Source organism: Podarcis raffonei, chromosome 9 (genome assembly GCF_027172205.1).
Source record: "Podarcis raffonei isolate rPodRaf1 chromosome 9, rPodRaf1.pri, whole genome shotgun sequence".
Taxonomy (NCBI): Eukaryota; Metazoa; Chordata; class Lepidosauria; order Squamata; family Lacertidae; genus Podarcis; species Podarcis raffonei.
In genome coordinates, this window is record NC_070610.1 from 43,460,375 (window position 1) to 43,477,474 (window position 17,100).

General features: G+C 39.9%; 1 protein-coding gene across 2 annotated transcripts in view; it reads left to right on the plus strand.

Annotated features, from left to right (window-relative positions):
- TTC29 (tetratricopeptide repeat domain 29) overlaps positions 1 to 17,100 on the plus strand; it is a 104,791-nt gene that overhangs the window by 61,556 nt on the left and 26,135 nt on the right. For both annotated transcript variants that reach the window (XM_053403181.1, XM_053403182.1), the window contains exons 10-11: positions 2,189 to 2,312; positions 5,757 to 5,988. In XM_053403181.1, coding sequence (XP_053259156.1) covers positions 2,189 to 2,312; positions 5,757 to 5,988 — 356 coding nt within the window. The remainder of the gene's footprint in view (positions 1 to 2,188; positions 2,313 to 5,756; positions 5,989 to 17,100) is intronic.

Consider the following 17,100-nt stretch of genomic DNA (forward strand, 5'->3'; position numbering starts at 1 on the left):
ATAGATAACAAATAACCACGTCTGTCTGCTGAAGCTTCAAGATGCACATTCTATATGAATAAGATATATAATGAAATTAAATAATTAAGAAAAGTTTAGTTCAACTCAACAGATGTTAATCTGATAGAAATGCTTGTTTAGGGTTTGCTCCCTGCATAATCATTTGGCAGACCTGTTTCAATCCTGTTTTAATCTTGTAGCAGAGTTTTATTCTCATGGCATAAATAAAGCTTTGTGTTGGCATATTGCCTTTTGATTATAGAACAAATTAATTCTTCTTTCTTTTTTCTTTCTTTAGGTAAATGGTATTTATTTTTTGTAAATGGAATCTAGGTTCATGTAATGCTATATCAAAAAGGATCAAAAATACATCAAAAACATTTCTATTAATTCATTACATTAAGAAAACCTTTTTACATTTTCTCCTATCACTGATTCCATTTGACTTATTACTTTCAGCTTCTAACCCACAAACGTGGTAGCACAATCAACAAAACCCTCAGTGGCTGTTTCATCTCTGCTCTATTTGATTTCTTCACTCTGAGTAAATGATTAAGATTTCATGCATTGGTTCAACCAAAATCTATGTTCACTCAACCACATCCTTTATTGATTACTTCTACTGCAAACAGTAGGCCAAGTGTGATATACATAATTGGACAGTTGTCAGGGGATGTGGGTGTTAACAGTCCTGTTTTCCCAGTTGGAAACTGGAATCACCTTGATACACAAATATTCTGCACAGTTTCATTCTCATTCTTTGGACCAAGGAGTACTTTTCCTCAGAATATATGTTTTTAACTCTCTAAGGTCTGGTTGAATGAATTTAATGATTATACCATATAATATGCTGTTCAAGTTGCACCTGTGCACTGCATATAGAAAACTAGAAAAACTGGAATTAATATTTGTCTAACATTTTAACCTTGTCCTTTAACTTATATAAATCAGTTCAGTTCTTCTGGGTGGAAATGTTTGATTCTCTCCCCTTTGAAAGAAAAATAGCCATCAAAATGTGACTTTGATTTTAAACTTTAGAAACCTTTTGACATATGGCAAATGTTTGCAATACATTTTACATTCCAGGAATGTTTGCTTGCCACCTTCTCCTGATTGTAATAAAATAAACACTTTCTATGGATGAAAAAATGTTAAATGTTAGACCATTTTTAACCTCATGGAAATTTTGGACTGTAGTCCTAAGACTAAACTCAATTAGACTTATGTCTAAGTAGACACATGCAAGATTTCACTGTTAAGCACTTTATCAGTTTGTTACATGTTAGATCCACTTAATCATGTGGAGGCATCATGGCATTGTTACAATTTTGTAGATATTGTCTTCTATTTTTATGGCTCATATGTGAGGTTAGAGAACACCACCATTCATATTTTGGTACATAGATATCATACTATGTTAGTATATTTTTATTTCTTAAAGCTCAGTCTTTTGCTGCATAAAATTAACTTGAAGCTTCTTCTTTAAAACAATAAGAGAACAATTCCCTTTGTCATTACCTATAAACTTTAGTTTCTACACATTTCTATATTAGGACTGGAGGTTTTGGCTCACTGGTGGCGTGACATTTAGTTTTCTGCACTGCCACATTAGACACTCAGGTTCACAGCTAATATTAAGGTCACCAGCTATGACACAGACTCAGAAAGAGGAACTGTGTGATGTTTCACCCACAAACAAACTATAGAATCTGGCTGTGTGTTGTAATGGCAGTGTGGAGGTGCTTTGTTGTTAATATAGCTTGCTTTATTAAAAAATGTGCAAATGTCTTATCAATGTACATTTGCCAATATTCAGCTTAGATTTGGCAATGACCTCAGGTTGTGTATATTGAATTGGGAATTAGAGGTAACACCTGCAATCTACTGCAGATGTGGTAGGTAGTATGACTCCAGCAACCCTTGGCTTACCCAGATAAAGAGCAGCAATTACATCTTGAAGGAGGCCATGGTGTTTATGAGCTCCAGCCTTCAAACTGTGATGTAGCTGCTGCGGCCTACAATTCTTCCGCAAACAACACTAATAATTTCAAGCTACAAAATTTTGCCTTACAAACTTCAATGCACTGATTGCTGAGCAGAGCATCAACTATAATCAGTCACGGTATGATGAATTTGCTCCTTTGATGAATTTGCTCATTAAATGTTTATTTGTTGCTTTGTTTCTTAGTCTGGGAGAAGTGGAGGAAGCTATTAAGTACATGGAAAAGTTTATGGTTATTACCAACAAAGTTAATCTTGGCCCAAGTCTAGTGGATGCATGTACATTCCTTGGAAATATTTACAACCAAAAAGTAAGTATTAGTTTCAGAAGTTCTATCATAGATTAAGGATAACATCGTCAGTGGATTCATATGATCTGATTCTTAAATATAAGTATATATGTGCAGTTGCGACATGGTTTGTTTGTTTATTTTTATTGATGTTTGTTATGGATGCTTTTGATGACTTCAATATAACTTGGAATGTCTTATGTGCTTGTATGAAAGTGTGGGTCATAAATACTTCAATGCATGAATGAAGGAATGAAACGTTGCTGAAAATAATGTTTCCTAGCTATTTTTGTGCCATATCCCAACAGTAGCAAATCTTGGGAGCACTCGCTTTAGATAGCCCTAAAATGAATTGGGTGGGATCCAACTAATGAGTCCCGTCAGCAGAAGCCCTGCAAAAGGATTTCTACTTGCACAACAAATCTCAGGGTGGGGTTGGGGGGTCATTCCATCTGGTAAGCCAAAATGTTTGCCCTGATGAAATGATCGCCTTAGCAGGATGTTGAATTCTTCCCAGTGATTTTAGCATTTTTAACTTTCAGATGCTTACTTTGATGCACAGTCTAACATAGCTGCAAATACACAGTATACATTTGGAAGAGCTGCGGTTGACTTAGGTAGTTAAGATCCAAAACTTTGCAGTCTAGCAATTTATTGAATAATACAGAGGTATTGGCCTGCATATCAACAAAAGATGGCATTATCCTGGTTGTATGGTAACAGTGCATATCTTTCAGAAACTGGTTGGACATCTGAACCGTAGCTAGCAAGTCAAACATTTAATCTTATTGTTCTATTCTGCTGCAGCTTCAGCTGTGACTGAAACTCCCTCAATGTGATTCCATTCTTCAGTGAGCAGGAAAGCTGATTTCTGCACTAGGCTATTACAGTAAACTGCAGCCTTAAAATGACAGGCATCTGTGCTGCTTACAGCTTCCCAGCTTTTGAAGAGGGTAAAATACGGAATCCTGCGTGGTGTCAGATGTGAATCTTAGATGCTCATCATTCACTTTGATTGGTGCCAAAGTCTACGCAATGTCAGGTTTTCTATTCATTGGTTTGTTTAATCAAGCCCTTTTTCTGAATCAGGAGCTGAAATACCACTTTAAGTTATCTTTTAATACCTGTTCAAAAGAGTTTTTCAGAGAATAGCTCATGTTCTAATGCTTTTCATTCAAGTTTGATTTGACTCAACTCCTTCACTGAGATTTCAGATTCTTTAGGATATGAAGAACTGCCCCAACATCAGTGCTTTTTTTCTAGAAAAAGAGGGCGAGCCAAAGATGTAGAGCATTCTTAGGGGGGGGGACCAGTTTTTTGGGGGGAACATTTCTCTGCCTGATCGCCCCACTGCCAGCATTGCTGCAACCACATTACATCAACTCCAACATGAACATAAAGCCATGCGCGGCATGAAGCCTGAAGGCTCTGACACACAGCTCTGGGCGCCGTGCTGCTATAGAGCTGCCGGTACGCTACAAAGGTACTGGAACACACCAAAGAGGTGTTGGAACTCAGTTCCGGTGAGTTATGGCTGAAAAAAAGGCCTGCCCAACTGCCCAATTGGACATGCACAATTTAAAAAAAAAAACCAGGAGAGTTAGAACATTAATTCCTATCAGCCAACTTTTTTCATTATGCATGTGTATCTCACATGAACAAGTAACATGGAAAAGCCTAGATAGTCCATAGTCACTGGAATATCTATTTAGCAGTGGTGTAGCGTGGGGGGTGCAGGGGGGGCCGGCCGTACCGGGTGCAACATCTGGGGGTTAGGGTTAGGGGCGCAAATCCACGGGTTAGGGGGCGCAAATTACTTGCCTTGCCCCGGGTGCTGACAACCCACGCTACGCCACTGCTATTTAGTAATAACTATGAATTAGTTCCACACATGTGTTTTAATGTTTCAGTATATGCAGAAAGTAATCTGTGTTACAGATTAATGACTGGATGCATAGGATCCTCCCTAATTTCTGCCAGTTGTCCCTCTTGCTGCAGCCCTCAGCTGCACACCCCACATCATTTTAGAGAATTACCCAATTATTGGGAGTAGCTTTTGTTGTGTATATTTTTGTCTACATTAACTGTGTTTGAGAACTATTTGGTTGAAGGGTGGCATAGACATCTGCTAAATTAATATTACTTTTTATAAACTTAGATTAAAAGTGGAAGGCTATCACAAAAATAGTTTTATTTGTTCCACTCTTTCTTTTGGTTTCAATCTTCCTCCAAGGAACTCAGGGCAGTACACATATTTATTTCACCCCACACCCTGTGAGGTAAGCTAAGCAGAGAGTGTATGTGTGGCCTAAGGTCACCTAGTAACCTTTTTAGCTGTGTAGTGATGTGAATCATGATCTCGCCAGTCCTTGTCTAGCACTGTCATCACGACACCCCAGATAAATGCTTGATAAAGTGAATTCAGCAACACCTAACTGCATATATACTGTATCATATATCTTCAGGCTATTTTCTAAACAAAACGTGGGGTTGAATTTCAGGGTTGAATAAGGACCTGAGTATCTTATTTAATGTTTATACTATTTTTCACCTAACATGGAAGTGCTTATCCATTTAGCATGCCCTTTCTGCCTGTAGTACAGAAGAAGAGAACTACTTCATTATTATTGTCTTTCTAAATTTCAAGTATACTTTTATGGCACACTTTTATTTGTGGGCATTTTATTTGTTTGTTTGTTTGTTTGTTTGTTTTGGCTTACAATCTATTGCATGTCAATGACTTGGAACTGGTAACCATATTCTAATTATTCTACTCCTATTCCTGGCCACAAAAAGGTTTGACTATCAGGCACTGCTTCCAGAAGATATACACTGTACAGATTTAGGTGTAGACAAGTCTCAAGGGGGGAAGAAGAGTCCAGACCACTGGGGAACACCCATCTCTGTGTAACCTTGCAGTCCTGACTTGGTTCATATTTGCTATATATTGAGTATGTTTAAGGGAGCCTTCCCAGCTGATCTTAAAGGTCGTAGTGGAACATTTTACTGTAGAGTAGGATTATGGGGGAAAGTGACAGTGGCAGTAATTCAGGGTTCTAACAATTCTCTGAGATGATCCAATCCATGAATTTAAGTGCCTCCTCCATGTTCCTTGCTTGTATTGGGAGAATAGGACTCCTGCTTTTGCAAAAGGTAAAGCATAGAGTCAATAGCATTTTCCCTCCCCGTTTTTCATCAGACGAGGAAGGTCATCACAGGAGGATAATTATCCTTTTAGTTACAGTACTTCCAATATTGGTCTGCTATTTAATGTTATTTCCATTTTAAATGGTACAAAATGGAGTCAATAATGTAAAGCTGTAAATCCAAGGGTATCTATGACAATTTGCCACTTTGTTGGTTCAGTATGCAACAAACTGCAACCTCTTAAAGGCTGCAAGTGGGGAAAATAAGAAATGCTGGAGTATTTGAAAACTGGAACGTACCTGTCTTTTCTTTTATTAGGGTAACTACCCCAAGGCCTGCGAGTATTTTGATCAGGCATTTGCTACAGCAAATTCTCTTTCGGACTGGGCTCTAGTGAATGAGACAAAGGTATATTGTGGCATTGGGAAAGCTCATAACATGATGCTGAAATATAACAGTCACACAGAAGCTGCAGATTACGCCAACATCAAGTACCTGGTGGCCTGGAAGGAGAACCGAAGTGACATGTTCACTGACCCTTTTCCAGTTGGTAAGACAGTGGTTATGAAACGCATTAGTGCTGCATTGTCCTTATGGTTAAGTCATTTTTCTTGTATAGTTTTATTAAATTACTTGCTGAGTTTAATCCTATTGGACTAACTTTGTCCTGGGTGGAGGTAAGACTTGCGTTTGCATGAGATTTTTTTAAAAAAATTATTAAATAGGTCTATATACAAACACAGACAATCAAGTCCAATGGATATCTTTGCTAGAAGCTCACTGACATTGCTTTTGATGTTATCACAATTTCAAGCTTAGAAAACATTGGTAAATAATTTCTTTTCTTGATACATTAACCAGGCCACATTCTCACAGGAATGTAACAGCGGTGTATTATTTCTCATGGAATCTCAGTTAAACTGTAGCAGTTGTAACCAGCAGTGCAGGAGCAGAAGACAAGCCTATGCAATGTCTCTCTTCCTTTCCCTCCTCTGCCTGCATCTCCCTCTGCCCCAAAAAGCCTTTCCAGAGGGTAGTAAGGCCCTACCAATCATTGCAGATTGTGCAGGTGGCGGGTGGGAGCATGAAATCGCCTGAAATCTGACACACAAATTCCTCTGCCTAGTTTGAAGCAATTCCCAACTCCCACTGCAGCTTGCAGAAGGTTGGATAGAACCCTTAGATATTTATCTCTTTGATATGGAAGCAGGGCTATGAAATGGCTTTTATGTAAGTGCTGGAAATATACAGTGGAAAATGTGCAGTGGTAAAGAACTCTAAAACTCTTTGTATGCATATGTGTGGGAGTGCATATAGTAGCCATCACCACAGTCGTTTCCATGGCATATTATAAGGATGAAAAAGGGGTCTGCCCTCTTATTTTACCTTGTCAGCTGGAATCTCCAAGGCCCTATCATTATAGATGACTCTGTAGCGGCCAATGGGTCCTTTTAGGATAATGTATAGAAGTATTTAGGTATTCACATGCTGCATCTAAACAGTTCATTCAGAGGCAGATTTAGGGGAGCGCAACTGAGGCAAAGGCCAGCACTGGGCGTAAAGCACAAGAGCTGTAGGAGCTGTAGTTCGTCACTGCTTCATTTTCCACGCAAAGGCATACACATAGCAGAAGCAGGAATCAGATTTGGAGGAATGGTGAACCACAGCAGGTTGCTTCAGGGACAGTTTGTCTAAGCTGTACTGGACTGATCAGGGGTGCTGCAGAGATCTGACTGTTTTAAATGGCTGTTAGAGAATGTGTCTACCAAAACAAACATTTCTCCCCTGCCCTGTAAAGGAAACACCAGGGTAAGGGAAAGTAGGAGCGAGAGCCCTTTAGTGACTGACAAGTCTAGCTTCTAATTTGAAGGGAATTATTTTATGAAGGCTTTCCAATCCAATCTCTCCTAGGGATGCTGAAGTGATGTATTCCCTTGTTAATGTTTGTTCTGTGCTCTTTTCTAGTTCTGCTAGTGGTGCTTGCTCAGAAAATGCTGAATATTCAGCTCCTTCAGCCACATTGCCACCTGTTCCCACATCAACTCCTCTCAAATTAGTTTTGTACTTAACTCACACCTAAAGTCACAGAAAGTGAGCAAAACACAAGCCTTTGCACCATTCTTCTGAAATTTTGCAGGTTACTTTCCCAGGGGCTCCTCTGAGATGCGTGTTGTTTTTATTACAAAACAATTGTCCACAGAACTACAGGGAAGAAAGCAGATCCTTTTTCATTCTCCCCCTAAATAAAAAAGAAATCATATTTAAAGATGCTTAGCACACCAAAAACGTGAACTTATTTGCCTATAATTTAGCATGCTTCTTACCTAAGGGTACCTTTGCAATGTATGTTAAAGGTAAAGGTAAAGGGACCCCTGACCATTAGGTCCAGTCGTGACCGACTCTGGGGTTGCGGCGCTCATCTTGCTTTATTGGCCGAGGGAGCCGGCGTTTGTCCACAGACAGCTTCCGGGTCATGTGGCCAGCATGACTAAGCCACTTCTGGCGAACCAGAGCAGCGCACGGAAACGCTGTTTACCTTCCCGCCAGAGCGGTACCTATTTATCTACTTGCACTTTGACGTGCTTTTGAACTGCTAGGTTGGCAGGAGCAGGGACCGAACAACGGGAGCTCATCCTGTCGCAGGGATTCGAACTGCCGACCTTCTGATCGGCAAGTCCTAGGCTCTGTGGTTTAACCCACAGCGCCACTTGTGTCCCTGCAATGTATGTTATTTTCATGCAAATAGTCCATAAAACAAATGGGAAGATGAGCTAAATCCATTTTAACTACCCAAAATTGTAAGGATGGCCATTGTGGGAAAATACTGCAATTAACTATCCAAAATTTGGGGGAAATCATCTCAGTAAATTTTTCCAAAAAATAATAAAGTTAGGCGGGTGCTTTTTTTGCAAAAATTAATTTTTTAAGTGCTCAGCACAAAAACCCTGGACCTATTTGTCTATAATAGAATATTTATGTTGAGGTAATGGCCCTCTAAATATGGGCCATTAAGATAACAAAGGAAGTGGCTCTGTGCCAGATAACAAATGAGTGGGCCCTCCTTCCTCAACTCCCCTTAGAAAGACAAAGAGAAGAGTTGGGTTATGTGAGCTAGAAGGTAGAAACAAGGCTGCAGGTTGGGAGATAGAACCATGATTGATTTATGCTGGAATCCAAGGCTGCTGCTTTGGGAGAAGCAAGACCCTCCTGCCGTGAGTCTCTCCACCATAGGCCCAGGTTGTATATGTGTGTAAATAAACCATATATCATACTGTAAAGGCACCATAGTCTTTCTGTCTCTCATTCTGAGGAAACATGAACCTGGTTATGTGCCTGGAACCCCTGGAATTTTGCACCACATGGAAATTGGGGTAGCCTGTAACAATATCTATGTGGGCATGTAAAATTTTAATTCTATCAATGCTTAATTCTTTTTTAATGATTTCCTCCTATGTTTTAACTGCTCTTATTTTCTGACCAGGGTTTGGCTTCAGAAACCAAATTGGATAGCCTGTGAGTCACTTTTCTGAGTCAGTTATTTCCTGAAGCACCAAATCAGAGTCCAAATTGTATCTTGTGGTTGGTGTCTGTCCCTAACACATAGTATCACTTCAATTAGAAATCCCATTAATAATAATAATAATAATAATAATAATAATAATAATAATAATAATTGTTATTTATACCCCACCCATCTGGCTGGATTTCCCCAGCCACTCTGGGCAGCTTCCAACAGGATATTAAAACACAGTAAAAGATCAAACATTAAAAACTTCCCTGATCAGGGCTGCCTTCAGATATCTTCTAAAAGTCAGATAGTTGTTTATTTCTTTGACATCTGATGGGAGGGTGTTCCACAGGGTGGGTGCCACTACCAAGAAGGCCCTCTGCCTGGTTCCCTGTAAATTTGCATCTCGCAGTGAGGGAACTGCCAGAAGGCCTTCAGTGCTGGACCTCAGTGTCTGCGCTGTACAATGGGGGTAGGGACGCTCCTTCAGGTATACTGGGCTGAGGCTGTTTAGAGCTTTAAAGGTCAGCACCAACACTTTGAATTGTGTCTGGAAACATACTGGGAGCCAATGTAGGTCTTTCAGGACCAGTGTTATGTGGTCTTGGTGACCACTTCCAGTCACCAATCTAGCTGCCGCATTCTGGATTAGTTTCTGGGTCGTAGCCCCACATAGAGCACATTGCAGTAGTCCAAGCGGGAGATAACCAGAGCATGCACCACTCTGGCAAGACAGTGCACGGGCAGGTAGGATCTCAGCCTGCGTACCAGGTGGAGCTGGTAGATGGAGCAGATGAGGTGTGATGCCTTCTAAAAGGGCATCTCGTCTGCAGGTAGTTTCATTGCTTGAAACTAAACTGAAAGCTGTTCTCAGTGAACCCTGAGGAACATTTCCATTTAAATGGGAATCCAAGAGAGTCCAAAGCTTCACATTGCAGAAACAACACTACAAGCTTTGTAGCTGCTTTAACAGAGACAGCTCACTAGGCGTCTGAGCCCATAGGAAGAGAAACTGAGGCTTCAGGTGCTGCCATGTAGGCTTTAGAAACTGGCCTCAGAAAAGGAAGAAACAATCTGAAGTAGGTAGGCTGCTGAGGTGACATATTAACTATTCAATCCTACAAGACAAGAAGAGGGAGTGTTAGGAAAATACCAATAGATCAGTTTGGATGCCAATAGCGAGAAAATAAGTAAGAAATTTCTGCTTCAGACCAAAATGCATTGTACTTATTCAGAAAAGGAAGGGGATTTGCAGTTGTTGGTGTGGGGGAGAAATTCCTGGTATTCCAGCAGTGTTACGGGGATAAAGAATGATTTTAATTCAAACTCGTTTCTTGCACTCTGTTATTTCATCTTCTGTTTAATTAATAACCAGTTGTATAGTTAAGTGTTCCCAGCATATCTGGCATTTTTATTATTCCATTATACAAAAAAGTGCTAAGATTTACTCTCATTTTTGTCTTAATTGCAATTTATTGCCCCTTTGCTATTTTCCATATGAGCATTAAAACATCACCTATACTTACTTTATACTTTTCAATTAAATACTTTGTCTCTTTAGTTCAACATACATTTTTAAAGTTTCTTTCATCTTTTTTTATACTTCAATTATAACTTTGTCTTTACATGGTAGATCATTAGTATATTTCTTGAACAGTTTGATGCCCTCTGAACTTATAGGCACAGCACATAAAAAGAGGAAATTAGAAGATCAGTATTATTTTTTTTAACTTCTCTCTGATTCCTGATTTGCTGCTAGTTGGTTTTTTTGGGTTTTTTGAGGTGGGACGGACGGACTTGAAAGCTTTTATTTCATGCAAGTTCCAAAATACGGCACAACTGTTAGTTGAGCAAAGGCCACAGTAGTAAGATTCTTCACAGTTACAACTATCTACGATACCAAAATTCAACATCACATTAACAACCTTCTACTCAATCATACCAAGATGGCTAGTTGAAATGAAAAGGCTGCGTAAATGAAAGCAGATGCTTGAAGTAGGGTTGCCATACATCTGGGAAAACCCGGGCATGTCCTGGGGGGGGGACCAACATGTCTATCTGGGTGGATTTTTACATTTTAAAGGAAATGTCCAGGCTTGGGGGGGGGGGTTGGTTCAGGCAACTTGGGCTGATCTGCATGCCACAGCTGCTGCCAGCCCAAGTCAGGGAAAGAGGCACGGGGTATTACTATTATTATTATTATTATTATTATTATTATTATTAAGGTTTAGTTGAAGGGTCTCACCCATGTTGACTGACTGTGCTGCATAATGCTATGCAATTGCCAGAAGACTTGACAATTTCCCCTTTAATAAGTTTGAATTGCACAAGTTCAGACTAAGATATTAATATGTGGCAAAGACAATGCTACACATGTGTAAGTAAACACAGAGCACCCAGCTTTTTCTGCTAAGAAAGAAAAATGGGAGTGAGTGCCTGTTACAAATGTCTTTGAAGGACACCCTTAGCTCACATGTCCTATTGCTCCAAAGACTAAACTGTATTTTGGCAACCAATGTATCCATGACATCCTAAAAATAAAATTACAAAGCTTGAAATTTACCCCCAAAATTATGCCTTGTAAACATAATGATTGTGCTGAAAGTACTGAAGGCATCATTGTAAGATCTGACAACATTCATAAGAAAAATAGGCGAGTTTTGAAGCAGTTCTAGTTGTGCATGGAACACTAGTGGGATTCTGTCCACAGCAGTGAGACTCTTTGTTCATCTTTTGGGTTCACTATATTTCCATATATTGAATGTAACACTTGCTTAGAGTTGCCACATGTAGAGTTGAGTAAGGTCATTTCCTGAAAGTTAGGAGAATTAACAGCCACACTGATCAGGTCTATAGTCATTGGGTCTGTAGTCATTATTTCAAATGTTGTATACAACAATGAATATCTGATGGCAGCAATACATGGTGCAGTGGTACCTTGGTTCTTGAACTTAATCCATTCCGGAAGTCTGTTCAACTCCCGAAACCATTCGAAAACCAAGGCACAGCTTCCAATTGGCTGCAGGTGCTTCCTGCAGTCAAGCGGAAGCTGCGTCGGACGTTAGGCTTCCGAAAAACGTTCACAAACCGGAACACTTACTTCTGGGTTTGCAGTGTTCAGGAGCCAAAATGTACGAGTACGAAGGCGTTCGAGAACCAAGCTACAACTGTACAAATGCACTCATAAGCCCACTGTGTACTGGTCTTGTGTGTAGGCTCTATATTGGTCCATAGTTTTTTACACCAGTGTTTTTAAGTCTTGGGTTCCCAGCTGTTGTTGGAGTGCAGCTCCCATCATCCCTGACCACTGGTGCTGCCGACTAGACATGATGGGAGTTGTAGTCCAACAACAGCTTGGGACCTAGGCTTGAGAAACACTGAGCTGATAATGTTGAATTGGTTGACCCATACAGGAAAGTGACTGACACCCACCATTTCCAGTTTCCTAGCTCTTTCATTTCTGTTGCTCTTTACTCTGGGAAAGTTCCAGGTTAGAAGGTAGTAGAACAAGAAACCATAGCCAACAACTAATGATGTCAGATCAGCCAGGGTCAAACTGAACTCTGAGTAAGGCAGCATTTTCAACTGTGCTTTCCTAGAAGCCGACTATCACCTTACAAGAATGAAATAGTGAATATTCTGCTACCGCCCACATCCAAACCTTGTACTGGTTTCATCCTGGTATTTCAGCCCCAGAGCATACTGGGTGATGTTTAATATTTTATGATAACTGTGTTGGAGTGAATGCACAATGCGCACACACACACACACACACACACACACACACACATATTATTTATGCCTCTTTTACTATATATAAATTATATTGGATGAACCAAAACAACTGAGCTGGTTATCTAAAGTGTGATCTCCCAAAAGGCCTTGTTAAGCAAATGTAAATTGCTTGGATATTATTATTTTCAAAAGTAAAGTCACCTGGGCCAAAATATGTCTGGGATGTCTTAAAATCACCCCGTTCCCTAATTTATTGACAATTATAATAAAATACATACAATGTGTAGCAGTCATTTAAAATTGCAGGTACTATGATGCTAAGCAACAGGCTAGACACTTTTATTTACCTATAGTGTTATGTTAAACCACAGAGGAGATGTCAGGGAAGCTATTAATGTCATATTGTCAGCACATGGGAATCACCAAGCAACTAATCCCCATAGAGTTACTAATACTAGTACTGAAATCAACAGGTTGTTCATGTTCATGTTCTACTGCAAAGGTTTTTTCCTGATGATAATTTAAAATTTTTCTATTTGTGATTCTTAACAACAGTCAGAAACAGAGGTTTGTGAAAGGGAAATTATGCATTTATTGCTTGCACAGTACACATTTGCTGTAAATGCATACCTTATTTGATGAAATGATAATCATGACAAATAAAAAGATACATGTACAAAAGAACGAAGAAAACACATATATGATACAAATTAAGCTTGATTTTGCTCTCTGTGACTGTGAAATTCAATAGGCATATTGATACACAGGAAATCCCATTTATAATTACATTCTAAATTGCATGTGCCTCAATCCCTACCCACCCCAAAAAAAAAACAGAATGTAGAACGAAAAATATTTAGATAAATGGGACAGTGAATTATGGGAATATTATTGACGGTGCAATGTGTGCTCTGGGACATAATCTAGACACCAGAAACCATTTTGGATGAAAGAGATTGGGATAAATCTCGTATGTCCACTGCATTATGTTTAACTCTCTCAGAAGCTGGTATTGAGCCCTATTATTGTAAGGTACCATGCAGTGTTAGAAAAACCTTTACATACTAATTTTATTATGGGGGACATCAAAGAAATTATCTCTTTGGCAGAAGGATACAAGTGGAAGTCTCACATGTCCATAGGAAAACATGGGGTTAAAGTGGACTGTATTTTAGGCTGTATTCAGTTGACTTGCTGTGTGGGGAGAGGCTGAGCAGTCCTGGCTAATGACTTGTAGGTACTGAATCCTCAGGTCTCTCAGGTGGTTTCACTCGACCAGTTTCAGCAGAATGATGAAAAGGCTGAGATAAAATAAACTGACAGTTGCTACTCATCGCAGGCAGCAAGCTGTACCCCAGCAGCTGAGACCCTGGGAGCCCTCTTTTTTTAAACAAAGGCTTTCACTGCAGTGAGCAATGAACTCCACACACACAAAAAGGGAGAGGGAGATTGGCAGCTGGTGACCGACAGGAGGAGGGGAAGGAGGAAAACAGGGAAACACAGCAATTGTTGGCTAATTAGAAGCCGTTCCCACCTACTTAATACCAACCCATTAAGCAGAAAACACTTTTTCATCTTACTCTTCACATGACATTACTGCTTCACATGACATTATACTCCAATCAATACCCTCCCACTGGCTGCCTCAGTGCCCACAAATGAATACATTTCAGTTCAAGAATGCAGTAATTGAGTTGGGGCAATGAAATTGGAGCTCTCACAGACAAGATCCTTCTCTGAAGATACTAATATTATATTTGTGAAGCTTGGATAAAGAAATCAGATCTTCCTATTGACAGATGTCTGAAATGGGCAAATGAAAAAAGACAGTGATTAATATATTTTAACCTTTGCATTTAAAGACTGGGACAATTTCTATTTTCTGTTACTTGTTTCTCTTTTTGATAGAAATATATTGATATAAGTTTAGATAAACAGCAAGCCTTCTGCAGTTTCAAGCATTATTTAATGGCAGATTGATCTTTTATTTGCAAGTGATTCAGAGTAGAAACAGAGGACCTATTAAAAAACCATTCATGAAGTGACAAACCCATCATGTGGGAACTTTCTTCCCAATGATGACTACCATGTAGTCAACTTGTGACAAAAGCTTCAAACAATCAGGCCGTTGTGATAATAACATGGAGTTGGATTCTTAGTTGTCCTTATAGCTCCTCCCATTTTAAAAAATCATAATTGGTAGCAATTGCTTGTATCACATTTCTCTGAATATGAGGGAAAGTAATCCTAAATTTATCTCCTCCTTGTTTGTTTAGTCGTTAAGTCATGTCCAACTCTTTGTGACCCCATGGACCAGAGCACGCCAGGCACTCCTGTCTTCCACTGCCTCCCACAGCTTGGTCAAACTCATGTTCGTAGCTTCGAGAACACTGTCCAACCATCTCGTCCTCTGTCGTCCCCTTCTCCTTGTGCCCTCCATCTTTCCCAACATCAGGGTCTTTTCCAGGGAGTCTTCTCTTCTCATGAGGTGGCCAAAGTATTGGAGCCTCAGCTTCACAATCTGCCCTTCCAGTGAGCACTCAGGGCTGATTTCCTTAAGAATGCATAGATTTGATCTGCTTGCAGTCCATGGGACTCTCAAGAGTCTCCTCCTTACCTCCCCACAATAATGGAGGAGGCTCTGATCCAGTGGAGACTAATACTGGGAGAAGCGGGGGAAGCTATTTTCACTGATTTTCCCCATGCCCTCCAACAGCTCCCAGTGCTATCTCCCATCAGGGCCATCTTTACCTGGGGGTGCAAGGGGTGTGGAGCACCCAGGTGCCGAATTTGGGGGGGCACCCGCTGCTGAAGCCACCTAAGCTCTTAACTATCTACCTGTTGTGAAATAATAAATAATTTTGATCAAGCTAGAAAACAAAATACATATATACCTAGGTGTTACCGAAATGTATACCTACTGTTTCACTAAAGGACTTTCAACTTTGTGCGCTCATTTACCAAAGACGCGCCAGCGGCAGTGCTTGTCAGACTCAACGGCGCCATGCACACAAAATTAACTATTACATCAAAATATTATGTTACATATTGTTTGGGGGCTAAACTAAATTTGGGAGCGCTGGACGGATCTTTGCATCCCGGGGGCAAACATGTTAAAGACAGCCCTGCGTCCCATGCTGCTACTGAAATCCTCTGGAGCTGTTTTTGAGAGGGCATAAGGGGGCTGCAGGGCAGGGGGGATTGCCTCCCTCTCCTTTCTCTCCAGCAGGAATGTTCCATAAACCAAGTTCCATTCACAGGAAGTTAGGATCCAAGCCAATAGCCTCTTAATCTACGCTTCAGTGTAACTCCTACCAAATTAATAACACTTTTTCTTGAGTTGTTCTTTGTGTGGAGCTCTAATGGATAATGATTTATTGTGTGTGTGAAATTGTTGTTTTTGCCATGCTTTGTTGTGAACCACTTACAATATATGCAGATGAAGTGACTCTAAGTAAGCAAACTTACAAGAAAGTAAGTTCAAGTGATATTAGAGGGCTTGCATCCAACTAGGACTGCAACCCCATGTAATTAGATACAAAAGCTACCTTGAATTCAGTAGCAACAACTTCTGAGAAAACATGCTTAGGATCACACTGCACTTGGTTTTGGAAGCCAGAGCAATGGGAATAGTTCTTGCAGTTGACAGATTTAGAAAGTCTCTGTGCCAAAACACGTGTGGTAAATGTGAAGATACTGTGAAACCCTTTTGGCCCTAAGCTGTGATTTCCCCTGTCTTTGAATTCCAGAATTCCAGAATGCGTCGGTATAGAAGGAAAGAACTTTTTCAAAGGAAGTGTTATGCTTCGACTTCTTATGCATTTTCATTCTCTCACACAGCTCTTTATTTTTCCAAAGCCACAAATTGAAGGTTTATAAATAGAAAGCATCTCATAACCCTCCTGTATCTGTCTTCTTTCCCATGTTCTTCTATTATTCCTTTTCATCAAGCTTTATTGCATGCCACTTCTTGTCTTGGACCAGACTAGGGATAGGATAGAAATTTGATTCAGTTTGCATTTAAAGCTGATCCAACCTATTTCACACTTTCCAAAACAATACTAGAACTGAAACACAAACATATTTCGTAATGTGCACGTCTCTGAATTTTGTGGTGCAGTTCTCCAGTCAAACAGTGTTTACAAAAATGCATATATTAGGGCAAAGTGTGCATATAAATGAATATATTGGTGACAATAACATTAAAATGCATTATATTAAAGTGAAGTGGCTTGGGAAAATATGTGCATTAGTCAAAACTGCATACACATGGAAGTTTGGCCACTTGTGGAGCCAACATGGTTCCCAACCCCTGGTCTAAAATAATATGATGTGCTTTTAAATAAATTTACTGCTTTTCAGACAGCCCTTTTTTGTTTATCGAATGCTGAAGTGCTCTTTAGCATTATCTCACGAACC